This window comes from Ammodytes marinus, assembly GCF_949987685.1.
Source record: "Ammodytes marinus genome assembly, chromosome: 11".
Classification (NCBI taxonomy): Eukaryota; Metazoa; Chordata; class Actinopteri; order Uranoscopiformes; family Ammodytidae; genus Ammodytes; species Ammodytes marinus.
Window position 1 is genome coordinate 22,179,273 of NC_137215.1, and position 15,724 is coordinate 22,194,996.

The 15,724-nt window shown below is 39.6% G+C and overlaps 1 protein-coding gene across 1 annotated transcript in view; it reads right to left on the reverse strand.

Annotated features, from left to right (window-relative positions):
• Positions 1-15,724, reverse strand: part of wdr11 (WD repeat domain 11) — a 56,138-nt gene that overhangs the window by 21,685 nt on the left and 18,729 nt on the right. Inside the window, exons 10-12 of the mRNA XM_080037176.1 lie at positions 15,202-15,378; positions 6,817-6,901; positions 2,736-2,842 (exon numbers count right to left, since the gene is read on the reverse strand). Coding sequence (XP_079893302.1) covers positions 2,736-2,842; positions 6,817-6,901; positions 15,202-15,378 — 369 coding nt within the window. The remainder of the gene's footprint in view (positions 1-2,735; positions 2,843-6,816; positions 6,902-15,201; positions 15,379-15,724) is intronic.

Genomic DNA, 15,724 nt, shown 5'->3' on the forward strand with positions numbered 1-15,724 from the left:
GCCAAATACATTCAATTAAAATGGTCTGAAGCAGAAAGACATGGCAACCGGGAAAAAGTAATGTGATGATGAAGTGATCGTATATTATGTATCATATACTGTACTGGTGATACTCATATTATTAGAATATCATGGAAAATGAATTGGAATTGAGGCAAGAATTCATGCAAAAGGGGCCCAAACCAAGTACTGAGTACATATCGATGATTCTACTTTATATAGGGCCGACATTTCTGTATTTAAAATCCCTTTTTTATTGATTCTTATGTAATATTAAAATTTTCAGAGATTTTGAATGTGGGGTTTTCATAAGCTGTAAGCCATAATAAATACAATTATAACAAATGAAGGCTTGACATATCTCACTTTGCATGTAATGAGTCTATATAATATTTTAGTTTCACCTTTTAAGTTGAATTACTGAAATAAATGAACTTTTGCACAATATTCTAATTTTTCGAGTTTCACCTGTATACAGCTCAGAAAAAATTAAGAGAACACTCCAAATGTTCAGTGTCTCTTGTCTTACTCTTTAGAGGCATATGTTTGAGTAAAATTAACATTTAGATTTTATAATATAAACTACTGACAACACTTCTACCAATTCTACCATTTTCAATAAGTAATGTAGAGATAAAGATTTAAGAAAAATCCAGACTGGTCTCTTAATTTTTTTCCGGGGCTGTATATACAAAGAGGGGTGACAAATTAAAGGAAAAGCCCTAACAGTCTGTTAGTGAAGTGATGAGCCACCTAGTGCCGTCAGAAAAGATTCAATGCTCCTTGGCAGTGAGTTTACTAATCTCCTGAACGCTACTGAAGGGATTAACTTAATTATTCCAAAATGTATTCAACATTTAGAGTTCTGATGATGATAGTGGTGATAGAGAGTGCTATTTATGTCAGTCCACACAGTCTCCCATAGGTTTTCATACGGGTTGAGACTTATTGACTGTGAATATGCTGTCACAGTCATAGCATAGGATTCACATCATTTGTATACTCATCAAACCATTCAGTGAGTGACCCTTTGTGCCTTTTGGATTGGGGAAATGTTCCAGGAAGTGAGCTCACCCATTAGGATAGATCTGGTTCATCAAAGGTGCATATGGTTTTTGCACCACTTAACTATCTGCATTGGTCTTAGTAATAAGGGGTGTAGGCAGGGCTGTACAGTGCGACAGTTTTGATCGCATTTGCTACTGAAATTGATCACGTGCGATGATGAATACAAGTCTACTCGCACCGTGCTAATGAGCAGATGCTGTCTCTTTGAGACACAGAAGAGCGCTGCACAACGCTGCTTAGAGGGCTCTACATTAACACTCCAAATTCGGGTAAATGTAGTCTTAGGCAAGTAATTTATTGAGTCCACCCTCCACTTTGGCTGGTGAAAGATGTGTGCTCGGGACCTGTGGAGCGGCGATTCTAGCGTCTAATAAACTTCACCAACGGTAATAACCGGAAGGAGATGGTACGCAGTTAAGTTAGCGCGTGTGCAAACAGAACATTTCCTGTGCGCCTTCACATTAAAAGCATATTACTAGCCAAACGTCAGTTTACTTTTTTGAAGCCGGTAAGAACAGGAAGTTCGCGCTTCTCAGCCCTGCAGTGCGCTAGCTTGAAAGGCAACTCATTCAGCTGCAGAGAGCAGTCAACAGTAGTCTATTTAAACAAAGTTTGAAATAACTGATAAGCCACTGAAGAACAACTCCCAACACATTCACAACAACCTATTTAACTTATCCTAAATTGTACCAATATGTATACTTAATTATTTAATAGGCTATATGTTTTAAAGTTAGGTTTTAATTAACAGAAGGACATTTACCAAAAATGTTTATTATTATGAATATAATAATGATATGTATATACAAAAAATATATAGATATTCATTTTATGGGGAGAAATAATTCACCTAAAAAGATAAGCGTACAGCCCTGGGTGTAGGTACTGCAGCCCAAACTACAATATATCTCCCTATGTACTTGGGGGTCCTTGCTGACACACAGTCTAATCACTTCCTGCACGGACCATAATTGGATGTTATTCGCTTCGTTGTGCCAGGCATTGCAACACTATGGACACATGTCGATTGGTTATGCGTCTTTCCTTAATTTATTCAGGCTTTTCCATTCATTTGTCACTCTATATAATCTCATGTACCTGTCATACATCTGAACTAAAACATTTTTTTTTTTTTTAACTGAGAGCCAAAACAATCATATCCAGGACATTCATTATTTCTTCCTTTAGGTCACTTTAAAATTCTGTTTCATCTCTGTTTTGTTTTGGGCACAGACAATAAAGCTCAATGTATTTTTTCCAGCCCATGCAGGAGGCACAGACACAACCTCCTGGTGCAGTATTTCTATAGACCTCAATGTGCTCAGGCAGGGATAGATCTCATTTTCAGCACAAGGCATCCCACCATAACACTGTTCAGTTCAGACCCAATTTGGAGGAGAGTGTAAGTGTACCGCAGAGAAGAACAAGAAGAATGTTTTAGACACACGGACACAGAATGACAAATCAAAAGTCAGGGAGCCAGAGAGACTGAATTGTCTATTTTCTTTGTAGTTGAGGCTATAGGAACATTGTGCCAAAAAAAACCTCAAGAGCAATGGCCAATATAAGAGCCCAGGTTGTTATCTTCAGGTACAAGTGATTGTGTGTGCACGTGTGTGTGTGTGTGTGTGTGTGTGTGTGTGTGTGTGTGTATGTAAGCCTCTCACCTGTAGGCAGGTCGACGTGCTGCAGTTCATTTCTCACCAGGCCCATGTTGTTGGGAGCAGAAGTGGCAAATGATAGGAAACTGGTAAGACTCACCCATTCAATCCCCCTGTGGAGTACACACACACACACACACACACACACACACACACACACACACACACACACACACACACACACACACACACACACACACACACACACACACACACACACACACACACACACACACACACACACACACACACACACACACACACACACACACACACACACACACACACACACACACACACACACACACACACACACACACACACAGGGTTTAGTTAAATGACGAACATTGCTCCCCAATTTTTAAAGTGTAGCTATTGAACATTCCTCTACTCCATCCTTGCAGGCAGTAAAGTATGTGAGACAACCTAAAACTTCTGCAAAAATCCAATCGGCAGGATCTTGAAAAATGCAACAAGCGAAACCGAGCGAGTGCAAGATATGAATATATTTTTGGGAGAAGCTGGGCCCAGCTCGGGGAGCATATACTCCACAGTAATGAGATGGTAAATAGCCACATGATTAATTAGTCGATTTCTCCACTAGATGTAAATGAGATGATAAATAGCCCAGCCTCCGTCAGCATGGCTGTGCTGGGGAAAGGGCTGCTGCGCTCATCTGCTCATTTCCATAAAATACCTCTGCTCTCACAGCTTTGAACTTATTGTTGTACTTCATGGCACTGGAAGAAAAAAAACAGCAGCCTTCTGCATGCGTCTATACAGAAGGAGAAAAAATATATAATGGAGGTGTTTGAGAAAAAGCCCTGATCAGAAGACTACACTATGACTGTGACACTACTGTGAACTGAATGTGTGGTTGCGTGTGTTCAGGTATGACTGTTATCCATTTATTACCCTTTCTTTCTTCTACTTTTGTTGATGTGGACATTAAAAACCACAAGGGGGCATTCAAATACACCAAAGTGGGGTTCAACTTTAGAGGTGCACTATGTAACTTTAGGTGTGTCAGAGAAGTAAAAATGTACTTTGTGTATTCTCACTACTAAATAAACAAACTTTACTCACAGGACAATTGGAACCTTGGAGCAATGTTTGAAGTAAGAAAGTTAGCTGAATAAGTTAGCTGTTGTTTATAGCAGCAGGACCCACCGTTTTGTTTACAAACATGTAGTAGTCTTAAGTTGGGTTCCAGGTCCCTCAAAAATGATTTAGTTTCAATTTATAATGATAAAATTATTCGATACTAATTGTAAACTCACTGCAGGCTCTGCACATGTAAACAAGTTCCCCTACCCTGAAACTACATAGTGCACCTTTAAGCAACCAAACAGAGGGTATAATATGCAGTGTGTGAGCACAGTGTACACTAGTTTTAAGTGAGAGATGACAAGCAGATGAGGAGACGGCTGTTGATAGTCATGGCTGTGTAGAGCAAATTCACAAACTGACAAACTGACAGCAGAAGCCCGGCAGAGAAAACCATTCCCTAGTCACTCACTTGAATCCATGCACACATGAGACACATGTGCTCAGGCAGAGGTAGCTCCAGGAATTCCAAGTAACTCCTGCTTGTATTGCATAGCTCATTAAAGTTTGCTGGAGTTTTGCGTTTGTGGCTATACCAACTTATCTCATTAAAAAAAGAAGCCTTGCTCTGCTCGAAACGGATGGTGTGCGTGCTCCCAAATAATCTATTCTCTTAACAGTATGAATTGATTCAATCTCGTGCTTAATTAATCCTGGTGAAATAGTTTTGCTACTCATTAGGGAATACTAACTAATGGAGCACAGCCGGTTCCTTGTTGATGCTCTGTTGCATTGTGGGGCGTCTGGAAGGTGGTTCAGTCTCTACCCCCTGTTCAGTCTAAAGACCATAATTAACCAATACAGCAGGAGGAGTTTAAATTATGGCACAATTGCACTGAAACTAAACTAGATTTGAGTCAGGCACATCATTACATAGTATCTTAATTGGCTCCATTTTGTACTAATTAGAATAAATAGCCCAAACACTTAGTTGATATTTTTTTTGTATGCTAAACTAGTAACACACTGAATGGTGATACTTTATAAATTGGTAACTTGATACGGGAGGTTGAGTTAGGCCACTAAGTGTTATGAAGACAAAAAAATCTAATTAATTAATTAAACCAATTTAATTTGAATAGCCCAATATTATAAATAGCTATTTGCTTCAGGGGGCTTTGACAGTCTCAACAGCATTGGACACCCTCTGTCCTTAAACCCCCTCAATTCGAATTAACCTTGAATTAAATTAATTGGTGGGGTTTTGATTTATTTTTCTGACTACATAAATAGGAGACTGAAGACAATATACTACAGTAACACCTCTGAAAATGTGTTATTGGGATCCATGGGGAGTGAAAACACTCTCACAGTCTCAATCAATGTTGCCAGCTGACATGAAGGACAACGAGATAAACACATAGGCAAAAATAAATAGTCAGCTGATCTTTGGGCTGTTAAGCATTGGTATTCATACAATGCATTACAACAGGAATGGTACAGAGATTCTGCTCAATAGCAATGTACTATGTTGAGTCAGGATCCTAAATAATTGGCTTTTAATTGGGTTGGGAGTCTACTTTCGTTTCCATGCCCTTCTCCTGTTAGTAGTGTCTGTTAGAAGGCACCCTTTGATGTGTTATTGACAGGTTGGTTAATTAGTCTTTTAGACCTGAGGGGAATTATGTAGCGTTTAGAGAGGATGGAGGAACATTCTACTCCATTTCCACAACATATAATATTCAAGTAATTTATTCCAAGTGACGAATGGAAAATGATATTTATATGCAGCGTGTATTTCACCCAGAAATCAATAGACTTTTCTCTCAGGAGATTTGTAGCAGGGAAACAAAAACACAGGTGTAACTAATAGCATTAATGGTGGCTCTGTTGTTCTGCCAGTGAGTCAGCTGTCACAATACCACAGCCAATGCTATTATGAACACAAGTGTTGTGACAAGCCAAACTATCTACTGTGAGAAAGGTATATATGGTATAAGCTGGGCCTGGTAAACATGTTGTACAGTAGCCTTGTCTCTTTGTGGAAGCCACTAACAGGAGCTTTGGTGAGACATATAACAATGGCCATCTCTAAAGTAACATATGCCGTCTTCTTCTCTCTATTCCAAATACATACACACACACACACACACGCAGAGTAAAATATATCTGCCTTGTGTTGCCTTTTATTGGGTTGTTGTGATGAATCGATTTGCACAGTCCCATTTTTTGCAGGTGCATCTGAGCTCCCTCTGTGTTAACCCACCCTTCTGGGAACAAAGTCCCCATTCAGTTACATGTACCAAAGCAGTGCTGAAGTATTCTTCTCGGCTTCCAAATAGTCTACTTTTTTGTTTTCTTTTCTTATAAGCTCTGGCGTGAATAGAGTGTTTGTGGTGCAAGGATTATTTTTCTCTCACCACTGTACGTCATAGGTAACCAAAGGCCTTCATGATTCAACTTGCATATACTAGCAATGCTAATACCATCTTGCGTGTTGGACTTTTTGTGAGAAAAGCTGAACTAAAATATGGTGACACTGATGTTTTTTCAATTGCTTTATACAGTGCACTACACATTATGAAAACATTGTACACATCTTTTTCATATATGTTAAATATTTAACCAATAACTCCATGTGGACTCTTTTGTTCATGTTGTCTTTGAGCCAAGTAGCATAGTAGTACCATTCTCAGCTGAAACACTTTGAACATAATATTCATATAAAATCCCCTTAAGCAAGCTAAGGAATTATTTGTCTCCAACAAACAAGAGCTGACGTGGCAATCTTATTATGTGATTGCCAATTGGCTCCGCAAACTCTAACGAGCTTGAAAACAATTAACCGAAAATCAATCTTACTTCGAGCCGGCTGACTGGTCATTGGGGTTCATTCTAAGTGTACGTGTCATTTGACAGATATATCATCTTAAAGGGTATAATGAGTGCACATTATTGTTTGCAAGTGGGAATTGAACTGCTCGCTCTCTGCCTTGTGGTACACATTCAACAACGCAAAAAAAAAAAAAAAAAAACTTACTTGACTTCACAAGAGTGGACACTGAGTTCTTTGTGGAGAAGACCACTGGTCAGGTTATAGACCAGTACAGAACCATTACCGGTGCCTGAGGAGGAGAGACACAAACAGTGAGCAGAGCATAAGCAATATGAGACGCACTGACACAGAGAGACAACTGTTCCAAAGTAGGGCTGGCTATCGAAATAAAATACTTTTTTGGTGCCGACCGAAATGCCTTGATAACATAGTTAATTTTGTATCGAAATGTCGAGTATGGAAAAGTGTCATGTCGTTCAACATCAGTGAGCCAATGAGCAAGCAGTGTACTTGATGTGCCAACATCTAAAAGTGATGGCGTTTGGCTGTGTGGAGGCATCAAGAAAAAATGCATTAGTTTACAACATGGGTTACACAGTATACATCAGTGAGCCTTACATATTGACAAGCACCTTTTCATTTTGCACTGATTCATTGTATTGTTTACATTTTGTTCCTTATTGCTTGTATATTTTGCTGGAGTTGCAGTTACTTCGATTTCAGTTTTTTTCAACCATAATGTCTAATGTCATCGGTATCTTTATTGATATCGAAAACATTTTGAACGATACCCAGCCCTTGTCACAAGACATTTTCGGGATAATCTATCCTTCAGCAGGATTAGAGAGCCAAGTGTCAGTGTGATGCTCCTGTGTTTTCCCTGTCACGGCAGCAACAGCACATCAAACCCTGTGTTGTCAGCTCACAGTCTGACAACATTACATTTCACTGTTTCACCTGCTGCTGGGGAAATAGCACAACAGCCCTGTCTCTCCCCAAACTCCACCCGATTAAATACTGCAGTTGACATTTGACTCTATGATCAGAAACTCAGAGGAGGTTTGAAACAAAGTGCTGTTTTTCTCCAACATCTATTCAAAGGGTATTTTTGATCAATTGGGGAAAAAGTAAATTGTAAAAAAGTAAAAATTAACTTACGAAAAAACTTGCAACTGGCTCGAATTTAGTGTTGCATTGCTCAAGAGTGACTGTTAGCTCTGGGCTTTAAGAGCAAATTCTGCTTATTTAGCTGATTGTTTGGCATGTTTTCCGATCATTAGTATTGTGCGCTGACGTGTATGGTGATTATTTCTTATTTATACCTCTATATTAAAACAAAACAAGTAATAAAAGCATGTATTTACAATGTCAATTCTGAATCATAAAAAGCAGACATCCTCTTTACTATAAATTTCACTTAAATGTTTAGAAGAGCATTTGCATCGCTTTCTCACATTAATTGGAAAAACAAGCAGTTGTGAAGAGCTCTACAATTGAGGTTGTGACCTAACCAAGGAAGCTGAAAGACAGAGCAATTTAAATAATCACTCAATTGTATATTGTAGCAACAAAAGAAAAGCAATCAAACTTTGTAGCAGATGCAAAAAGCAAATCAAAATTCCATTCCCGTGATGTTGGTTTTTGGAGATTTATTTTTAATTTTCTTGTGGTAAACATGGCTAGGAGCAAATTTAACTCTACAATTATGCTGGGGGTGATGTGCCCAGTCCCTCTGCAAAAAGACTGCTCGGTCTGCACTGAGCTTCAGAGAGAAGACCACATGCTGACACAACAACTGGGAGGTGGTGATAGGCTGCCCCGCATAGGCATCTGTGTGTGTGTGTGTATGTGTGCGTATTCTCCTCCTGCTCACTATTATATGTAGCTGATTGGATGGCATGCGGTGTTGGACTGTGGCTTGTTACAGCAGGAAGTCGGGCACACAGCAGGGTGGATGGAGATAAGCATACACAGCCCTGTCCTACTGTTGCCTCTCACAGCCGAAGCTAGTTTACCAAAATCAAGATGATCAAGGAGATGCTGCTGCCCCCTCATATGGCCTGCTGAGGCCAAATATACAAATGAGTTTGGCTCAGTATGAAGATAGAAAAAACAAGCAGCTATTCTGACTCGGTCTAAAAGGAACTAAAACGGTATTCCTTAATAATCAACATGCTATATCTGGATTGATTAAATCCGTACCAAAAAGTACAATATATATCAAACTGTTGCATTTAGTTTGACCAATACAGCAAACTTTAGCAGAAACAGACATGACACTGAATCATCACTGATAGCAAACCTATCATGGTGTAGCCGAAAATCATTTCTGCTGCATCAGAATACACATAAGAAATGTTTTGGTCGCCTCAATATATATATTTATATATATATATATATATTTGGTGCATTCACATTCAATTTTGATTTGATACTAATCCCAATTTAATATATTTCTGCACAAAGCAAAGCTGATGACAGTGCTGGACTATCCCCTGTTGAACCCAACTCTACGAAAACGTGCAATGTCAGAGGATAATATGGAACTCCAAACTTGAGACACTAAATAGACTCTTGTGGACTTCAAACGTAATTGATATTCTCTTTGACAGACCGCTGGAGCAGAGAATAAGAATCAGTCCATCTAATTTGGCTTTTTGGGCTTCATGCCTCAGTAGTTCTAATATAAACACCATGTAAGTGTTTATTTTCCACATTTTGCAACCGACAAGTGTGTGCGTTTGCCTTTTATGTTTTTTCTTCTCTTAATCTAAACAGTGCAGCAAAGAAGTGCTGTCAGGCAAATAGGGATAAATGAATTAGGGATGCCACCAACGGATGATTAGGAATAAATGTGGGCTTGTCAGTGTTTGTGTGCATGTCAGTGAAGAGGAAGGCTTTGGGCCTTTTCTTATATCTTTAATGAAGCTGTCAGCTCTCACACAGATTACAGCTTCTCAGACAAGACGGCAGGAGAGCAGAGAGCATTGCTTCTGGGTAGCTGGGTTGGGTGCACTGCTTCTGTGTCTTTCCCTTTGAGAGGCAAGGAGCAAGAAAGACTGGCATAGAGTGAGAGACGGATATAGAGAGACAACAGAGACAGGAAATCCCCGGCCGTGTGTCTAATTGTAATGAAACCCTGAATGGCAATTTCAAACCTGAGTGCGTTCACATTGTCAGCAGTTAGCTCATCTCCTGCTTTATTTTCACCTAGTGGAAGGGGTAGAAACTTGGTCTCCCATAGCTGTTTCTCTGACTGGTGTCGCATCAATGACACTCAATGAGTCCCCTCTTTTAACTCAGCTCCAGAGGCCAAGATACTGACTGAGCTGGATCTGCCAAGCACTCATCCATGGATGGCAGGGGATGTATTGATCTCATGTTTTCGCTGGCTCTTGGTAAAGGTGAGGTTACATATGCAAGTGCCTATAACTTGACCAGGCTCGGCATCATTACAGCAGAAGTGATGATTGCATTTACAAGCCAGGGATCTTTAATGTAAGAATGACAGTGCCAGATTTCAAAACTCCAAATATAGCAGTTAAATTAATCTAGAATAAACATACTATACGACATTTCTGTATTATAAATACTTTTGAGGTTTTTTGTAATATCTATATATTTTGAGACGCTGAATTATTTATTCAGTGAGCTGCAAGCCGTAATCATCCAACTTAAAACAAAAAGAAAGAACTGACATATTTCACTTTGTGTAATGAATGTAGAATATATAAAAGTTTCACTTTTTGAAATAACTTTTCCATGATATTACATTATTTTGAGATGCACCTGTATTTCTCCCAATCGTGCTAATATAAGCAACTGGATATAAATAAAACAGAACTGCCTCAAGACACCCTTTTAAATAAACATATCCCGGCTTTTGAATTGATTGTACATCACCACCACCACCTTTCAGCAGAGAGGTGTCCTCCATCTTAATCACCAATGTAATTATCCAGTGCCTCAAACTTAGTATTCACAAAGCCAGCTCACAGGAAAACTCAACAAAAAGGCACATTTCAATAATTCAGCTAGAGAGTGTTTAACTACTTGACTGCGAGAGACTATGGGGACCAGATAAATGGCTGTGCATAGAGAGAAAACTCAATCGCCGTATTTTAGTTTTAGTTTCAGAATACCACTGGGAGCAAGCTGTGCCCAGTCAACACCAAACCATCTGCGGTGTGATGGGCTCCAACTGCACCGCGCTCCAGAATTCATACATTTATTACAAAAGAAAATGACTGAGAAAAAGTTAATTTTGAAATGGGTGCTTTTGAAATGATGCGGTTGCTGTACTTGAAGTAGAGGTGGCCTTACGATTTTCAACTAAACGCACCAGAGACAAAATCGAAAAAGAACAAATATTGAACAGCAGTGGTCGTCCCTTAAGGCCTTTTAGAACCATTGTGGTCATTAAGTAATAACGTGCAGTGAACTTAAGGGATCACTATGTCCAATATCTGTGAACGTGATTGCATTCGACAGAGAGACAATGAGAGCCAGGGAAAAGCGTAGTAAGATGTGTAGGTTTTCTTGGTGGTATTACTCATCGGCTTGTCTGTGGGTCTGAAGGAGGCGATGCATCTTTTGAGGTATGATTAATTTATGTGGGCTACGTCAGGGGACTGAGCGTAGCCTATTTTTCAGCTCGACAACTCAACTGAAGGTTTGCTGCTTCGGGCAGACAGCGGCAGTACGTCTGTGCCTGAAATGGAATTTGGTGCACAGGCAGGAGTGTGTGTGTGTGTGTGTGGTGCGCTCACTGACAAACATGCACGCATAAAGCAACAGACAGAAACAGGGACGCATTACAGAAATGACTCTGCCCTTAATTTCCCCATTGAAATTGAACCCTGAAATTGCAAAAACAAATAAATCTAACTTCCTCCGCCTCTCGCCCAGCAGATAGTCCCAGAGGAGCGATCACAGTTGATATTTCAGATTGACTGTAGTCTATGCATTTGAATAATTTGCTGAGATCGCACAGTCGTATTCGACGGACTGCTACTTACTCAATGTCTGCCTCAGATTGTGTTCAATTCATTGGAGAAATCCCAGCATTCTAAAACTCGGAGATGAGAAATTCCAATGTTTCAAGAGGGTTCAACAAAAGTGTCAGCAAGTTTCAGAACACTGTGCAAGTAAGAGTAATCTTTTGGTGTGCAATGCTCAATAATTCACAATAATTGAACTACAAAGTGCATAATCCAGGAAAAAGTTTGAGGCAAAATGTTAATTTAAAACCTTCTTTCATTAATACTGTGCATTGCTGGGTTGAATACTCTGAATGGATGTATTCACATTGACAGACTCTTTAAGCAGAGAATATGACTGAACATATCTTATAATTGTGTTGCCTGTTCTGAGGTGAAGACCTGCTTGACTGAATGTTTGACTTCACATCAGTAGTTGTTAATTTCATGTGTCATGATCAAAGACGTTGGAGTTCTTGCACTGATGGGATTCAATACCAGGGCGTATTATGTGTTCAACGCACATTGGTAAATTGCCTGGACGTTCGTGCGATTAAAATGTGTAGCTGCAGCTGCACAGTGATTTAGCCCTGTGCCAGCAAAATACACTCCTCACCTCGCTCACTGGATGTTTTGGGCTGCAACATTTCATAAATCAAACCAGACAAGCTTCTTTCCCCTCAATGCCCAAATCGGTGGATATAACAGAGATGGTATGATGAATGACAACCATAACAGAATACAATTTTGACAGATGACAGAAATGTACCACACACACACACACACATTCAGAACCAGCTCTGCCCGCGCACACACAGAACCAAATAACATCTCTATGCAAAGTATTGGGGGGGAGCTTTTCATACAGAAAAACATAATAGTATGCTGCATTCAGGCATACTAGTGGGAATTGTAGTGCTAAATATTGTATATAGTTCATCTGTATTTTTACTTAAGTGCAATTTGGAGTTTCACTTAGTTCTATCTGGCTGTATTGGGACAACCTCATCCCCCACACTGTTACATACTGTTTATTTGACAATAAGTCAAAGTTACAGTGGTGTAGTATAAATCAGCCTAACATCACTTTACTTGCACTTGTAAAAGCAAAAATATTACATCACGATGTTCACAGTCCAACATCTTGTATTTGTCTGGAATTTCAGACAATTAGGAAAGATCAAGGACATCAGTCTGGAGATTTAGCTCCAGTAGATATAATGAGGTTGAAGTTCTAGTTTGTTCTAAATCGACAGAGGAGAGAAAAGCTTTTGTTTAGTCAAGTGGCAGCCTATGGATCTTAAACCATGTTAGCAGTGTGTGTGTGTAGCAATACCAATGTCTGTCAGTCCACAACTTTGGTCCAAACGGAAATATCTCAACAAATGGTGAATTGGGCAGCATGGGAATTAGTCTCTTTAAGTGTCTGTGTAACAAATACATGCATTTATTGACTATTTTCTATGTTTTTATTAAATAATAGTTTAAAGGCTAGTTAGTCTTATTTCAAATATCTTAAGCATGTTAATATGTATTGTAGATTGTATTTGGACATGACAATATCATTGGACGAACCAGATGCATTGTTTTAAGTGTATTAGCATAAATGCTAGTTTTCAATACCTGTCCACAGGAGGCTTTTTAAAAACAACAAATACACTAAACAAAGACAGACACAAGATCAAATACTGATGAGGGAAAAACTGATAATTAAAAAATAAATAAAAATGCAATATACAGTGGTTTAAGAGCAGCAATATAATGATAGTCAGTAAAGCAAAGGCAGCATGATCAGACAATAAACCAGTTGTAAATTATTCGTTTGAGCACTGTTGGTTTGATTTGAGCCATTGTTTAAGTTCTCTGTTAAAAGTGTTGCTGTTAGTCTCTAGTTTATGTGCATGCTAATGTTAATTATTTCATTCTACATTAATATGTGGCCACGTGACTGTAAGGAAAATGAAAGTGAGTCAAAAATCTAAACGCGAGAGAGATTTGTCACTCCTCAGAGGGCTGAGGACCGACCAGAAGTTCAACTTGTCATGTCTCCTGGAGCTGGATCACTGGCCTATGATCCTTTAGACATGTTTAACAAAGCATTCACTCAAACCTCATTTAAGCTTTTATGTCATTTGAGTTCATAAGTTCAACCCATTAAGCATTTTTAGACTACATTCATGAAACATTAAGGGTGTATTCACACTGTGAAAGTCCGCTAGTTCACTTGCTTTGGTCCAGACCAAATAGAGTTTTGATTTTTTTTGTTTGGTGTGGTCCACTTTCATATTGCCCCTTTTGCAAGTGAACCAGCATTACGAAGCAAAACCACACGTGATCTGAGGTTATTCATTCATTGGACAGACATTCTGGGGTGGAGAGAAGCAGGAAGCACAAAGTTAAAACTGCTAAATATATCATTGATATAATATGGGGTTAAAAATAATAAAAGGGCCTACATCTAACCTATAAATAAAGAAGAAAAACATCAAATTATTGTTGTTTCATATGGTTATAATATGTAGCCCTATGTCAATGCCACGTTATGTGGCTTGTAGCCTACAATGTGAAACATCATTTTTACTGTATTTTTGGTGCTGGACGCGCGTCACGCGAGAAGAATAGGCTCAAGCTGACACTCAGCTGATTAAGCTGTGTATCAGCTGGGTCGGCGCAGTTCAGCTCCAAACTGACACGGGGATAGTATTGACGGTTCCGTACAAGGGAAGCAAAATAAAAACACACACTTCTTGCGCAGCGTGAACCTGTTGGCACTGTGCGAGAGACGCCCCTCTCCTTCATCTGATCGCTGAACACATTCAGCATTTTTACGCGTCCTCTCGATCAAATGTAATATATTGTTCTGGGCTCCCGGTCAAATCACAACTTATCGTCCTAACAAAGGCGACAACAACACTTTCCCAAAATGTGAAGCTGACGGCTATTTATTAAAAAAGAAAGAAAGAAAAGGCACAGTGCCTCCTGCATTTGGGTCGGATCGAGTCCGGACAAATTCACACCACAAACGAACTGCAGCAGAGTGCGTTTGGAAACGCACCGAGACTACCTCTTCAGCTGGGTCTCGGACCGCTTGTTTGGTCCGCCCCCGAGTGTGATTGCTGTATTCACACCTGCCTGAAAGATGCGCACCGAAGGCAGAAGTGCATCTGAGTTCGTTTCAACCGAACTAAACACGGCATGTGTGAATACACCCCAAGTGTTGTTGTGACTTATGCGAGTCACGTAACACATAAGCAGTCGGTTTATAATTGCTTTTTTTTCCTATTAGCTTTCTATTGCAGCACTGATGCAACCACTTTAATATGAAACAGTGAAAATCATGATGTAATAAAACAACAAACTGGACACTAATGCAAACGGTACAGCCAGATTTATGTGAAAAAGAAAAGAAAACAATCAAATAAAAAGCAGACATTTGACCATACTTTAGAAGCCCAAATGTAAAATGATGACACTGGCCTGTTATGAGCTCCATACCATTTCTTACCGTTCAGGATGCCCCACAGTACTACCTTCTCTGTAGGACGAATCACAACTCCCCCTTACACATAAATGGAATTTGCAAGCCCTGCCAGTGTGCGCCTTCACCTACCTACAGCCAGCAGAGGTTGGTAGTGGTTGATGTTTTTGGTGGTGAGAGGTGGACACATGCGCAGTGCAAACGGAGGCAGAGGCAGACCAGACAGCAGGCCGGTCAGCAGGAACTTCAACTGGATCTCTTGCTGGTTAGATGATGGAGGAAGAGCCTCACCAGCTATCATGGTCTGACCTAAAGACACAAACACAATATATAGGGCAGAATGGGTTAAGTAGGCACACTTTTTACTCTAGTGAGAATTGCTCATCACCTAAACATCTTTCAATGGTCATTCCTACATTAAATTGAAGCTTAAGGTGTTGGCTTGAAATGTGTACCCCTCACCTTTTCTAACTTATTGTAATAAAGAAGAAATTAATCATCAAAGACACACTTACACATTGTGACAACCAACCCCATCAAGGGGTTGGTTGTCACACACTATGGGGTCGTTTGTCACAATGTTATCTTAATGGGAATAATCCTAAAAAGAAGGCAAGAAAGCAGAACTACATTTGAAAGTTTAATTGCATTGTCA